Genomic DNA, 14,993 nt, shown 5'->3' on the forward strand with positions numbered 1-14,993 from the left:
ATTGCGTACAAATTATGTGAAATTGATGTCAGTGTGTCTAGACTCTTGCAAGGCTAAACTGAAATGGTTTGAAGACTGATGCAGGTTTATGCTAGATTGAACCGAGTCCATGCTTGAAGTTGCTTGAAGTTTGCGAGTTCCAACAGCTTAGCCACAGCAAGATATAAAACGGATCCGATTTTATTGAATAGCATCAGAACGGCAATCAACTTACAGGAGTATGCACAGTACTAACCGTCCAGTATAATAACTTCAGTCTGTTACCTTATTTCAGTTGGTTAGTTTCGTTAGCCTCGATTGGCTTAATGCCCACAGCTTTTGTACACATCGTCTGGCCATCGAAGCATTTAGCAGAGGCGTGGTAACGGGTAACATCGCCGTGTTATTTGTTTATAGACACGGTCAAATGTTTAATGGTGAGAGGTCTGCGGTTTGGCCACGTCAATAAGTTTGTTATAAAACATTAAGTTCGAATAATACCAACAAATAACAATACATACCCTGCACTCTACCCTATAATACGAAAAATGGATTTGACACACAACGAAAAAATGCCAGATGCTTTTTTATTATCATTCAACTTTAGGAAACCAAAATTTTGGTAATAACCTAACAAATATACCATTCAATTTAGATTCAAACGGAATTCCAACATTCATTTTTTTCTGTTATCGATAAAGCCAAAATTTTCGGGTCTTTGCTCAATAAATTGTTTATCAGAAACAGAAAACAAGTTTTTGTAGTAAAAGTTTTTTATTACTCTCTTTGTGGCGAATTTAAAATGCGTAAAATATTCAAGCAGGTGGAAAAAATACAGCGACGTAAAAATCAGTGAAATTATAGTCAACTCGGTATGACGAAAGACACCTAACACCTCCTTTTGGGTAAAATATTTTATACATGGACCGGCTACAGAAATGCGATGATTTATAATCGCCATCATCGAGTTATAATTTCCGCATTTGTTCAAGCGCGATATCCCGAAAGTCTATCATTAAAAATTAGGAAGAAGGTAAGAAATGTTATTTCAGGCCGATATAAAGACGACAGGAGCCGGTCTGAATTATAAAACATTAGTACACTCCATGGGTGCTAAACTTCATTAGGAATGCTAAAATTTATTTTTTAACGAGTAAAATTTTGTTTAAACAGTAAACTCACAAAAAAACCTGTTCGCATGGCGAAACTCGTAATTTAGTGCGATTTATACATTTTAGTAAGAGTTGAACATCATAAGACTATTACAGTTTGTGTTCAGCGTTTACAAATAAAAATAGAAAAACAGTCCTTGACTTAGGATATATAAAAAGTTGTCGCACACGATTTAAAAGTAAAACTGGGCGTAGCCAATAAAATATTTTCGGAGAGTATAGCCATTCTGAATAGCTTCTAGCGATTCTGTACAAACCCAAACGAAAAAAAACAAAATTCAAAAGAAAGACGAAAACCCATGTAAAGTTTTGAAAATTTGATATCACAAAGGACAAATTTGCTACAATATGCATCATTCCATGAACGCGCACAAAGTTGCACATTTTGCTACTGCGACAGATACTGTAACCCTCCAATTTGGAGAGATAGGCGTCAAACCCGCGACCTTCGTAAAGCAATAAACACCCAAAATGCCGACACAGATTTTTTATCAGCCAAAACGAAATACTGCAGATAAGAGTAAGGTCAATTTTCCACGCAAGTTAACGCCTGTTGGGTTCTTGTCGATTTCTCCGGTCCGGGATGTACTTGTCTCACTTTACTAGGCCGGAGATCACGATGTGCTATCTGGATTTCTACAATATGGAACGTAGCGTAACTATACACACAGTGTACAAGCGTTGAACGCCCCAGCAAAAGGCCCAGTATATTATGTTTATATAAAATGCGATTTTTCTCAGTTTAGCCAACGCATTTTTTGTGGTAGTGCATCTAACTTTAGTACGCTTTAAAATCCTTAGCGGTGTCATGCACTTTCGGTTAAAATGTGCTGTTAATAGTGAAATCATGCTTTGAAGTTTGAACAAACGACAGTAAGATTGTCGATGAAAGATTGTGGACGGAGAACTCAATATGAAAAAAACAAAATAAAAAAAAGGAAAAAACAGACGCCCGGTGGCGCTAAAGAGAGCGCCACGCGGTGGAAATATCAAGCACGTGCATCATTCCATTGTGACGTACGCTGAGGGATCGCTGGTGACGTAAGCGCTAGAGAGGCGCTTGGAGAGGATCTTGTACTGCTCGAAGGACACAAACATGACGATGTTCCAAGAACCAAGGCGAAGGTAAGAAGGGACGAAACTGCCGAGGGAGAATGCAAAAGATTACTATAATTGTTTTTGAAAACACAAGGAGTATCACATAAAAAAAATAAATAAAAATAAATTGAGAAATATATGTGGCCCTTTTTTAACAAATACTGTTGTGTTTTCACAATATTTTGTTTACTTGATAAATCACTGAACATTCCTGTTTTCCTTGTACACAAAATACTGTATTAGTGTAACGACGACAAACAAGGTAACCAGATCAAAGAGTTACAAAGGCTTACTTCCTATAAACCACCCAACAATCTACCCACCCCTTGTAGAAGGAGCGAAGTCCCTCGTTGAGCAACATGGTCTTGGCGCAGTGTATCGGTCCTCTGTACTGACCCAGACCCGAGTTCATGTAGCGAGTCTTTACAACGTCGACAGGAGATGCCACCAGTGTCGTTATGAAGCCTGGAAGAAAGATACCAACGATTTATTAACAGATTTACAAACTGTGCGAAAATATGTACTTTGAAATTGCCAAACTTTGCGGACCTTTTATTTATTTCAGACGAATGTGAGTTATATTTCTTTGATGACTGACAATGATATTGTCTCAATTGGACAATAGTACCTGATCTATAAAACAACTTATTGACATGTGACCCTTAAAAAACACTTTATAGTATTGGTCTGACGGAATGTAACGCTTTAATCGATTAAATGTCGCTTTCGTCTATAGATACTAAATTCCATTTTGCAACGAATAACGCACTGCCTATCTTCTTTCCATTTTCTGTCAAAACCACGCGGCGATAGTCGATACAATACCAATAACAGGTTTTACTTATCCCAGGGAACTACCGATCAATAAACCGATATCAGCTCTGGAAGCTGGACACATCGCTACGCAGCAGCGGGCCTCACTACAACGAACAATATCCCATGAAATCAACTGCCGACCAAAAAGGCCATGAATAATTAACCTTCGATCGAACTCTTGGTGTTTGATTACAAGTGAAAGCAGCTGCTGTCGGTCAAACCATTTCCTGAAAATTCGGTGTAGGGTATGGGGAAAACGCTTACTGAATGAAAGTGACTATAGGTATTTCATACTGCATTCAGTTTAGGATACTCCCGGGGTACACAATGTTTTGTTACAATTTGGCGACATGTATATAGTTATTTTAAATCCGAAAAGTGACGATTAGAGTGTAATCACAAGCCACGTAAAAAACAAACACAGACTTTTAGCATATTTCTCGCTTTGCTGAGCTCTAAAAGTACCGGATCAAAACAGCATAAAGTGGTTCTAAAATACAACAGGAATCGCCTGGACCATCATGAATAAATTTCAACCTTAATTTTTGATAAAGCAAACATCAGTCTAGCGAAATCTATATTTTAGACGCAGTCTTGTTAGGTTATAAATTAACTTTCAATTGTGTGGGCACCATTAGTATCAGAAAAAAACATTAGGTATATAGGGATTTCTTACCGGATATAAAGGCGGAAGTAAAATGGCAGACAGGCGTGTCCCGCAGCAACTTCAAGTCCAGTATAGTTTCCTTAACAATGTCGTAGGTGACCAGTTCGCACACGTTGACCACGCCCAGTCGAGCAGCGTTTGTTTCAAGGCCCTTCCACAGTTCCTTTATGCCGCCTGCTCTGAACACTTGCCTGCGTGCAACGGACGTTTGTTTCTGTTGTGCGTTATAATAAATGGGGCTTTTCACACTTGTCAAAACATGACAAAGCGGAAAGTTTCGGCCTAAAGCAAACAAAGTAGGTTTGGTGAGAATATTTATTTGTTAATGCAGGCTTTTCAAAGTTACTTCATCTGCACGATAAGCAAAACAGAAAGAATATTAAAGTCGGTCTGGGCTCATTTTTTCCCACTGTAACGAAGCGCATTCAATTAACTACTGGTTGGAAATTGATCGGAGACCATTCAAAACGCTCACCTGTACGCTGACAGACTGTTCTTGTACATGTGCTGGGCCTTTGGCTGTCGGGTTTGCGCCTGCATCCTAATCTTTACGACTTCTGTCGGCTGAAAGAGGCCAACGGCAATAAAGGCAGAAGAGGAACCCGCCAGAATGCGCTGTGGAATCTGCTTGCCCTCTGGATTTCCTGTTGGCAGTAAATAAGTTAAAAAAACAGAACTTTGCAAACTTACATAAAAGTCATTTGCAGATTACTGGATGTTTTGTTTAACAACCGATTCCTCAATTAATTTAACGGAAGTCCTGCTATTAGCGCTGGCCACAAATGAGACAAGAAATTAATGATACCCAGACAAACTAATTAATTGTAAATCTTTTTTTGAAAAGCATAAAAACGTTTGCTATGGTGGCACATACAAAGCGGGAGAGGAAGTATTAATGTAAAAAATTATAATTTCGTTTTCGCCCATCAATAACAAGAAAAAGAACCATAACACCAAAGTCGTCGACTTACCGGGGATAAATTTCTGGTAAAACTCCTTAACAGTGTCGTAGAGGCCGATTCGCACGGCGCAGAAAGCCACTTGGCGCTGCAGGCCGGCGCCGAGGCCCCCGTACAGGCTCAGTATCCCGTTGGCGCGCACCCCATGCACGACAGCCCCCACAAGGGTCGCAGGGGCTTCGACGGACGCGGTGGTTTTCATGGAGGCGCGGACCACCTCGTTGCTGAGTGACAGGCCGAGCGCACTGCCTCGCTTGATAGAGGCAACGCCGGCGTACTTCGGATGCACGGTCAGGTGCCGGTTTTGCTGCATCGGCTTGCCCATGTTGGCCACTTGCTTGCCAATGGGCCCAGGCATGCGCAACATGCTGCTGGGGAACTTCTTTGTGGCATTGCTGACAATGCCGTGTTTTTCGCCCAGGACCCGTGCCGGGTTGATGACGCGGCTCGCCGACTTCTTGAGTGCTACGCCGCCGGTAGCGGTCGCTTTTTTGGAATCCTTAATTATCGACGTTTGGGATGTCATTGATGACGTCATCGGGCGCGCGGCCGGTGCCGCCGTGTTACCCTGGGATTCGCCCCTGACCTGAAACAGGCAACACTCGCGATAACTTCTCGACAACTGTCAGTTATTGTATATATTTTAATCCGTTTTTATTAGGCGACTGATTGGTAAAGTTTTGGGTGCTGGTCTACAATCCTACCACAATTTTTTTAACACTAACGAAACCAGTTGCCAAAGTTGAAATAGCATGGAAGGCATAAATATGTAAAATAAATGGTTTGAAAACCAAGTTTTGAAATAAAACATAGATGGTACAACAGCAGCGAATTATAACCAGTAAGGAACTGTAAACATTTGGAACGGCCGAACAGCTGTTTTACAATGCATACTTACTTGTAGCCAAACTTTGACTGTGTCCAGTGGAAATGTAAAGAGGTCCGCCGTGCAGCCAGCAAGTCCGGCGCTGGCTATTTTCATGGGCAGGCTTAAGCCGTCGACTGATGACGCTCCAGGCGACATTGTTAAGTTGGTAAAGTAAGTGCTTGTGACGTAACAAAAGGCGTACTTGGTTCAGGTAAGTGCAAAACGGTTCGCAAAATAGCAGCAGTAAACAGAAAACTTCGTACTCACACAAATAGAATTCTTAACTAACAATAATAAAAGGCCCACATGTCTCGGGTACTCTGTTTTGTGTTCGTAATTTTTTCTTGTTGGGTTTGAAAAGATTGTATGTTATTTCTGCTTAGATTACTGTTGTTTTGATTGCTGTTGTTGTTGTTGTCGTCCTTCAGACCGCTTTTCAGGCGAGAAGACACGTTTTCAGTCCGCATGCTACCAAGGAAGCTAAACGTTGGCACCCACCTGCAAAAAATATAAATATTATTTAGCGGTGATCCCAAGATTTGCAACGGTTTGATTAGGGTTTATTAATATCTTAATACAATACCTATTCTACGTCAATTTTCATTGATTTGCATTTTGCAAGCTACTTGTCGAATATGGATTAGATCTCCCCGAATATTTAAAACAAACACGAAGCCACACTTACTCACTTGAAACATTGACGATTGACCTTACACAACATTACAAAGCTAAGAAAACGACGACACAGTCAACCTGATGGTAAAACTGGAAAAGCCTCCCTTTGTTTGTTTTTATAAAATGAAATGCTGTTTTGCAAATGATTAACTAGTAAATGCACAAATGTACAGCAAGCTGTGACGTCACAATATCTAAAACAAAAATACAGCTGCCATGCCAACAACAGCAACAGACTTAAAAACACAACAAAATAACATTTATTTCTGCACAAATCAATTTAATTTTCTACCGACCAAGAACCGTTTACAAGAAGAACTAAACAAATTACCACCAGATGACTTCGTGTGCTCTTCCGAACGAGGCGCAAAGATGCTGGCTTTTGCATAGCGGCCCTACTACCAATAGCTTTCCTGGATTCAACAGCAACTATAATATTAACACAGACAACGATGTGTACAATAGACGGTGGGACGACGATTCCAGCAAAGTAAGTTCGATTCGCTTGTCGCTAGAAGGGCTATTTACAAACAAATATTGACGAAAATGGCAGACAGTTTGTAGGATCTACGTTTTACGGACTATAGCATTCAACTAAGTGTGGTAAACTGAACTATAACAATTCAACACCTGTTTGTCTTAGAATTACAGTTCGTTTGCAAATCATTTTATCAGTTAGGCAAGTTTAACCCTATGCTACCTAATTTTGATTACTGTTTAGGCCTGTTCAATTGCTTTTTGTCATCTATAAATCTCTATTGCCTACTGCTTCGTTTGTAAGTGGAGCATAGCGGCTCCACAAGCTGTTGAATCTATTATTATTAAAGGTCAAAATGACACCACTAGTACGACATAAGGTGGCATGAACGATTAATCCTGTAGATAAGCCAGGAAGGACCTATCAGTTCACAACTCGGAAGGATATAAACATCATTCCTTATTTATTTTAATGGAAAAACACGCAACAAAAAAACAGTATTACTCTCAACAACACAATATTAAAAAACGTGGAAATACTGGAAATACTGATTTAGAAAAAAATACTCATTTGCATGTTGAACTCTTTTTTAGTTTCTGAAAAACTATTTTAGATCCTTGATTTCAACCGATTGGAAGACGACATTTTGCGAAACGTTTTGGACGAAGAAAGCGAGCGTACGAACCGATGTGAGAACTCGCTGGTCTACTTTCCATCTTTCAACTTTATACCTCCTTCGTTGCCTGCCGGCCTTGTCAAGTTAGTTCGCAAAACAACCGAGTTCGCGATTCGACTAACTTTGTTTCAGTTTTGTATCTAAACTTTAGAATTATAAAGAAAGGATAAGACTTGGCTTAGCTTGGGCTACAACATGAACGGGTTGGTTGTCTTTTCTGTAGCCATCTTAAAACACAGTTCCATTTAATATCGCTATAATTTTAACGAAGATCTTTAATGTTTTCAATTAATTTATGGTACCTTTTATTTCTCCCACGTTACCAAATTCTGTTCCGAATTTGGTGTAATTTCAAACTACGTTTGATACAACCAACATACGCGACACGGGGTCGAAAGCAAACCCTTCAAACGGGGCGTTTACCAGTCGTGCACGCAATTTAAAACAGTTGGGCAATTTCTCGACCAAAAAGCAAAAAAATAAGAGAGTCACGAATCTTTTAATAAACCAGTAACATGACCACATAACGCACTGTCCGCAAAACTCGTGTTGTAGAGCGGGAGGCTTTGGCGACCCGGGGTGAACTAGCTGCTCGCTGCTCACCGGAAGCTTATAATAGGCTTGGAAACATGTTGAGCGCTGCATTGTGCGCAACGCAACAAATTCTGGGAAATAACTTACAAATTAGGCAAACATAACCTGCATCCCCTAGGTATTGGGCAATTAAGACCGTGTCATAGAGTAGTTTACGAAATCGATCAGAACTGAATCGCATATAAAAACACTTTTATCTCCACCGCTGACCACTAGGCAGTAAATCTGCATCATGCATAACAGCTGGCCGTGATAAGAGATTACGTCCAACCACTTTGCGAGTGACTAACGCTTTTTCTTAATATTGCGTAGGTTTAAACGTAACACGTAGGTAGTGAGTATATACGTTACGTGTAACAATATAAGCTACAGGTTGTCAACAACAGCGTGCTTCGAAATACGGCGTGTGATTAAATCAACGGTAGCCAACTGACATATGCGAATCGACGCTATATACCAAAATTGGTCCACAATGCGGTTTCGGCCTGAATTAAATCAGGATTAATCAATTCGTCATTTCACCATTCCTCGCACCCTAGTTTCAGCATGCAATAGAAATAAATCATAGTTTAATTAGTTGCAAACACTCCGAATGTTTTATTTCGCTATGTAATAGTGCCAACAGTCTCTATAAAATCATAAAAAATCCCAACAAACACGTCACTTATTAAATATAAAAAAATGTAAATAAATAAATAAATAAAGAGAATCACAGCAACACGTTAACTGCTTTAGTACGGTGAGTAAATGGGTAAACGGTTATGGTGCCACTAAATTAAGTACAGTTTAAGAGTTTGATTGAAAACAACCCTTTTTTCTGGCTGCATTGCCAAGTCATGGTTTAGCACATCGTTTATGCCTCGCTGCAAAAAGTCGTTAAATCGCCACGCTTGATTTATTGCAGGTCGAACCCGATTCTGAAGCTACGCCCAGGCGAAACGCCAGCAACAGCACCCGGTTTCCACCAATCACCGACCACCATACGCCTGCCCGCGGGTCTTGCGGCGTTTCCCCAGCTACAAGGTTTGATTTGGACTATTATTTGGGGCTAAAATTTTGGTTCGCAAACGCGCAAACAACTTAGTTGCCGCTTTTTTTAAGTTTTCTTCGATTTTAAAACTTTTTTAAATATTAACGTTTGCCTAAAAACCGTTAAGCTTTTGTTTTAATCCAAGTCTCGAACCCAATCAACACTCACGCACTTCAACAAGCCCCCGGAGTGGCGATGACGTCATGCCCAAACGTCATGCCCCAAGTGGCCAAAGTAGCGGCACTTCCCAGAATTCCGGAGCACCGCGTGATCGAGTCCCTGATGAAAATTCAACAGCAACAGCAACAAACTACACAGCAACAGCAACACAATTTACAGCAACAGCAGCAGCAGCAACACCAACAATTCCTTTTTGAGAGCACAGTAAGCAAGCTGGGGTATTTCGAAGCAGAAAACCCGAAATCGAATCCTGCGTACCCCAAGCGCCGGGAAATCATCGGACATCTAAAGGCCAGGTTCGGGGAAGCAACTTCTAGAGTTCCGCCCAGGATGCAAAAGCATACTGACCGTGGTTCGCCGTTCGTCCTGAACCCACCGATGGTAAACCAGCAACAGGTTCAGCAGCCGGTGAGCAAAGAGGTTTCAAAGACATTCGCTCAAATTGTCGCCAAGCCCTATGCAATGTTTTGAACTGTCTCTAACGTACTTTTTCCTTTTACGAAAACCGCTTTTGGGTTTTACCGATTATGTTTCAGTCGGCGCCATTTTACTATTTTCTTGGCTTTCGCCTATAATATTTTTTCAATCTGTTTTGCAAAGATGCCTCGGTTCGCAAAATGTGCAATTTGCTTCTTTTTGTAAGTTATCGAAAATAAAAAACTAAAACAAGAGTTCGTCTCGCTCTGTTCATGCGCCTATCAACTACTTTGGTGTGTATCTCACCAATACAAAACGATTTTTCTGCACACATTAGATAGAAGTAACAGTTTATCTCTGGTGTATTTTGTTGGCAAACTTTATGACAAGTGCACTATTTTACTCAAAAAAGTTGACATTCAAACTAAAACTATAAAAATTGTTTAGCGAATAGCTGATTTAATTCAAGTCGCAGTAGACGCCTTTAATTAATTTCAGTGCGCTGGTATCGAATAAAGGTCTGTAAACCTTCGTTCCTGCAGCTTTAAGGCGAGACAGTCAAATGACCCGATTTCGAGACATAGCATCCCAAATAAGCTGACTGCGTTACAGTAATCAGAAAACAGCCGCCCACATCGATGGTCCAATCACGGGCCAGGATAAGATTTGGTGACGCGCAATTCAACGACACACCCCCTTCCCCCGAAATCAGAAATTGCCAGTTTTCGCGTGTGAATATTGTCGCGTGTAACATAACAAGATATAATCGGAAGAATCGTGACTGTTTGTGCGAGGGGGAGTGTTCCAAATGCAATGATATTCAGCAATTTGATTGGCACCTTTTTAATTTCGTGTTTTATTAAACTCAGTTGTAAACCGAGATATCAGCTAAAACCATTATAATCAGTAGGGCATGTAGCTCACATTAAAACATAAATCGCACACCACACAACTTTCTTACATTGCCAAGCGAATACATTCTGCTTGTACCATGACAACCTGTTCGTAAGTTGGTAGGGTTTAACTACCTTTATACGAATTTTAGCTTGCACCATATTTATGGCATGTAGCTCGCTTTAAAGATAATCGCACATCACAAAACCATCTTGAATTGAAAATCGAATGCATTCTGTACCATGCAAACCTATTGGTAAGTTTAAAAGCTTTACCTACTTTTATACGAGTTTTATCTCAGTAGGCTTCAAAATATTCAGCTGTTTAGGCTAGCAAGCATCTCGACTATTAGCGCTGATCAACTAATTGCAGCAACAAAACCTTTACTACTCTGTGCAGTTCAGCGAACTGACAATCTGACACATAAAAACGACACAACCTTTTTCCCAGGTCAACAACATTTCAGTAGCACTAAGTTCAACTAACCCGCAGAGGCTTCGATGTTAAGCCCTACCAACCAATTATAGATCAGCCTTGCGCTCAGGGGCGTAAGTATTTGTCGCTTCAGTGACCAACCGCGCATATTTTACTTACACTGTGAACCGACGTTTGTTTTTTCGGGATCAGTATAAAATAAAATTGCGATCGCACGGAGTTTGAAGCAGCTACAATCATTTTCATTTTCTTTGTTATGAATGATAAAATACTGGCTTGACAAGGTTGTCTGGTTTACCATAACACCTAACCGCAGCGAAATACAGCCAACGCATTCACAGGTTAAACATAGTATGATTTGAGAGAGCTGAACGCAGGTATATAGACACACATATACGTCATGTTAGATGAGTTAATACCTTCGACTTTGTTATCATGGTGTGTTGAGAGGAACTAAGTACCAACTAGAACATATAAATAAAGTGTTACAGAGAGCGAAGTGTTACGAAGGCAAGTCAACAATTTTATGTGTTTTTCTAAGTATTGTAGCTTTTCAAACTCTAAATAAAACCAATTCTATGCTCCCTTCAAATTGAAAAATATATAATTCAAAGCACGATCAGTTTCGGCAAGAATTATAGTGTCTGTCAAGTTAACGTGCTCGAAAAACGTTGAAAGGAAATATAACTGTTCCATATAACCACCAGCGATATTGAGATATTATATATGATGGGTCTAACGTCATGCGGCCAGACAATAAAGGCTCCTGATTGGAGGAGACCTGGACAACGCCCATTGTTGTGAGCAACGAAAAATTGCGACATTATCCAAGTGTTTGTCGCCGTCTGGAAAGGGTTGCAAAGGTTTATCGGCGCTCGGTACAGGGATTTCAAGGACAAAGGCAACAAGTAGATTAATCATTAAAGCGTGAAAGTTAATATGGACAATAAAATTCATTTTTCCTCATCCCATCAAACTTTTACCAAGTTTCGCAATTTTCCGTTTTAACGTCGATCTATATAATTTTAAAACTAGCTTTAGCTTACCTGTCATGTTGTAAACTGTTTTATTTATTTTTTTCTTTGTGTACTTCCGATCAACAATAATTTTTTTAAAACTATTATCAACAATATAAAGCACACACAAAACAAAAGCAATGCCCTGCATTAAATACACGCTATTTTTGAGTGATTCAGCAATTCCTAATCTGAGTGTTTCGTTTAAAAACAAAAAATACTCTTCTAAAAATACTTAAAACAGTTGACCTGACAATTGAGTAGAAAAGCTAAACGCAAAACGTAATCTTGAAGTAATCAAGATATCTGTTTTTCGAGTTTTATTTTCATTAATTAAATCAATGACGCACCTTGACCAAGTATTATAAACGCTTTATGTTGACTGACTATTTATTTGCGAAATATAATTTACAAACTTCATTATGCTTAAAGTTTTATCTGACGGTTGCATAAGCTATTTTCACTGACCGAACCACATTGGCTAGCGCATTTATTTATACTTTTTGCGACTTGTTTATTTCAAAAAAATGCTAATGTGCATATTGAATTTTCGTTTCGGTTGGGAAACTACGTGCGCACAAGTTTATGAGTTTCATGAAAGTAATGCCCCTTTGTTAAAAGCGGATAATAATACGATACAGGATGTTACAGTAACATTCTGTATCATTTTACACGGAACTATATTTCGTGAGCTCATCGGAGTTTGTTTGTGAGGTTTATATTTTAGAGATCCGGGTATACGTTGCAAAGAATTCCAGCAGAATTTCCAATTAAAATTTGACGAGATTCGTTAACTTTGGTTTGAAAAGCTTGCCAGCTTTTGATTTTCGGAGAAATTCAATATAATACATTTATCGTGTGTATGATGTTGATTTATCACATGCAATAATACGGGAGAATCAAACGCAAACCCGTTTTTTTTTTTTTGTAATAACCCCCAGATGATGACTTGAAAGTTTATGGTTTGGTTTCTAGCCTGTAAATAACCTGAAAAATCAGGGTTCATATGAGTTGACTACATAGAAGCCATAGTCTACGTTTTAGTTTTGACAAACAAAGGTCATAAAGCCTGCCAAGGTACGTGCGTCATTTATCGGGGGCGTTTGCTCCAAAATCCGTTTCGCAATAATATCCTTGTGCACGTGACGAAAAGCTCTTACAGCTCAGTCTTTGTGTTTGCGCAACACACCGAACTAAAACGTGATTGGTCAAATGTTCGTGGGACGACCGACGCCCATAAAGTCTCAGCCAATCACGAGCAAGCTGACGCCGGTCTGCTGGCACAAACAAAGATTGCGAAACAAGTCAAACAGGATGGTTGCGTCTGTTGAAAGCCGGTGCTGCTTTTAGACGTTCGGGGAAAAGCAAACTTGAACAAAAGAACGGGCTTTAGGTTGTGATGTCGAAAATTACGACAACGGACATTTGCAACCTAATAACGAAACGAAAGTTGCACTGTAAGCGTATTTTTGAAAAACAAACCTATCAAGTATCGTCAAAACTTCACTAAGGTAGCCAACTCATTATATGTTGAATTGACGTAAAAGCGGGAAACTTTGCCAGAACACAAAAGGTATAGCAATTCCAAAACGATCTAACAGGTTGTTTACGAAACTGGCGTTTTGTCTTAAATCACGGGTGTATTGGCACATACACTAGTGATGGCGTAGCCTAATACGTTTCCGGACACAAACAGTTAGGCGCAGGCTGAGATTTAATATAGGCTAATTTACAAATAGGGCATCGTATATAATTACTCACCCGTTTCTACGTAACTTATACGGTACGTTTAAATGATGGGGCGAAAGACGGTAGGTAAAAAATATTTAAGTCCTAATAAGTTTTACATTACATGCACTTGCAACATGTCAGTCCTTTGAGTGGACTTTAATTATCGCCAAAGTGCAAATCGGTTTGTGATGTATGTGACGGCAGTACCAGACCCATATAAAATACTACTTTCAGAGGTTCGTGCTTTATAAAATAGCTTATATTGGTTAACTTGTCAGTAGTTTTGTAAGTTACATAAAAATAAATAGGTATATTATGAACTTATTTATACACCACTTACCCCTTGTCTTTCATAGTCTCAAGGTTTCAACCAGAATTAAATTTTAACCAATTAGTAGATTCTACAAGAAAACAAGATCCAACGTAAAAAAAGCACAGTAAACGTTATTGTGTGACAGTGTAAATTAACGCGGCTATATCGGTGTTTTAGCAACTAGCAAAAGTCCAAAACTCTCCTGACACTGGTACGTCTAATATCAGCACAAGGTTAAACAATAGCTATATACTTTGCACGAGACGCAGCAAACCTTTTAAACCTTTCCTGATTTATTAAAGCATTGTCACTTGCCTGAGTCACGCTTACATCATTACAAAATGTGCGAAGCCCACAAAGGATGGTTCAAAGGTCGAAAAGAAAAAGGCAATCGCTTCACTGCTTGTGGATGTGGGCGTGGTTGGGTTGGTTCAACGCTCCAGTACTGGCAGACTACGGGCGCTGACAGTGGTTGTTGGCAGGGCTTACTTTACCGGAGTTTGGGATAAAGGATAGTAACAAAGGTTCAAAATATTTGAATTTGCAGCCTTGGCGTAACTATTGCTGTTTATAAAACGAGGAAAACAAGACGTTTTGAAATGACGGCAGACCAATCAAAACATTTTTCTTATTCAGATTTGACAACAAATTTTCAGCAATTAAATTCACGTAATTATCTTACAATTTAACAAAGTACAACCACGGTATTATTATTATTATTTTTTTTTTTAATTTTTATTCGACAATATCAGTGTTCTCAAAATTTTTCAACCTGCATCATACTAATAAATAAAAACAAATAGGCTGCGCGGCAAACTTAATACAAATCTATACAGTTTAGTGTCACAATTACGCACTTCGCGACAAGGTAGTAACTACACGGCAAGCAGGCAAACACCATAATGTTTTCATCTAAGTCTGGCATACTTGCTTTGTGCAAATTTGATTGTACAAATAGGTTCTTTTGCAAAATAACAAGTTCTGCGGCACACTAT

The 14,993-nt window shown here is 39.4% G+C and overlaps 1 protein-coding gene across 2 annotated transcripts; it reads right to left on the bottom strand.

Annotated features, from left to right (window-relative positions):
* Positions 1 to 1,062: 1,062 nt before the first annotated feature.
* LOC146133271 (dicarboxylate carrier UCP2-like) lies at positions 1,063 to 14,175 on the bottom strand. 2 transcript variants are annotated; one of them, XM_083397544.1, is made up of 8 exons: positions 14,026 to 14,175; positions 5,590 to 6,057; positions 4,704 to 5,277; positions 4,208 to 4,376; positions 3,742 to 3,923; positions 2,573 to 2,714; positions 2,173 to 2,292; positions 1,063 to 1,787 (listed from the first exon to the last, which is right to left on the bottom strand). In XM_083397544.1, the coding sequence occupies exons 2-8, from the start codon at positions 5,713 to 5,715 to the stop codon at positions 1,766 to 1,768; spliced, it is 1,335 nt and encodes a 444-aa protein (XP_083253670.1). In that variant the 5' UTR covers positions 5,716 to 6,057; positions 14,026 to 14,175; the 3' UTR covers positions 1,063 to 1,765. The 2 variants fall into 2 exon arrangements, with proteins under 2 accessions (XP_083253670.1, XP_083253671.1); XM_083397545.1 differs by lacking the exon at positions 14,026 to 14,175 and adding an exon at positions 11,985 to 12,809.
* Between the last annotated feature and the right edge of the window lie 818 nt (positions 14,176 to 14,993).

The sequence above is a fragment of the Ascidiella aspersa genome, chromosome 9, assembly GCF_963924565.1.
Source record: "Ascidiella aspersa chromosome 9, kaAscAspe10.2, whole genome shotgun sequence".
Taxonomy (NCBI): Eukaryota; Metazoa; Chordata; class Ascidiacea; order Phlebobranchia; family Ascidiidae; genus Ascidiella; species Ascidiella aspersa.

Bases quoted from the DNA above. Each gene is read 5' to 3' on its own strand.
- LOC146133271 (XM_083397544.1), bottom strand. From the start codon at position 5,715: ATGTCGCCTGGAGCGTCATCAGTCGACGGCTTAAGCCTGCCCATGAAA. The intron at 3,924-4,207 runs GTGAGCGTTTTG...CGTTGCACGCAG, and splicing joins AACAGTCTGTCAGCGTACAG to GCAAGTGTTCAGAGCAGGCG. The intron at 1,788-2,172 runs GTACGTCACAAT...TCCATATTGTAG, and splicing joins GTCACCAGCGATCCCTCAGC to AAATCCAGATAGCACATCGT.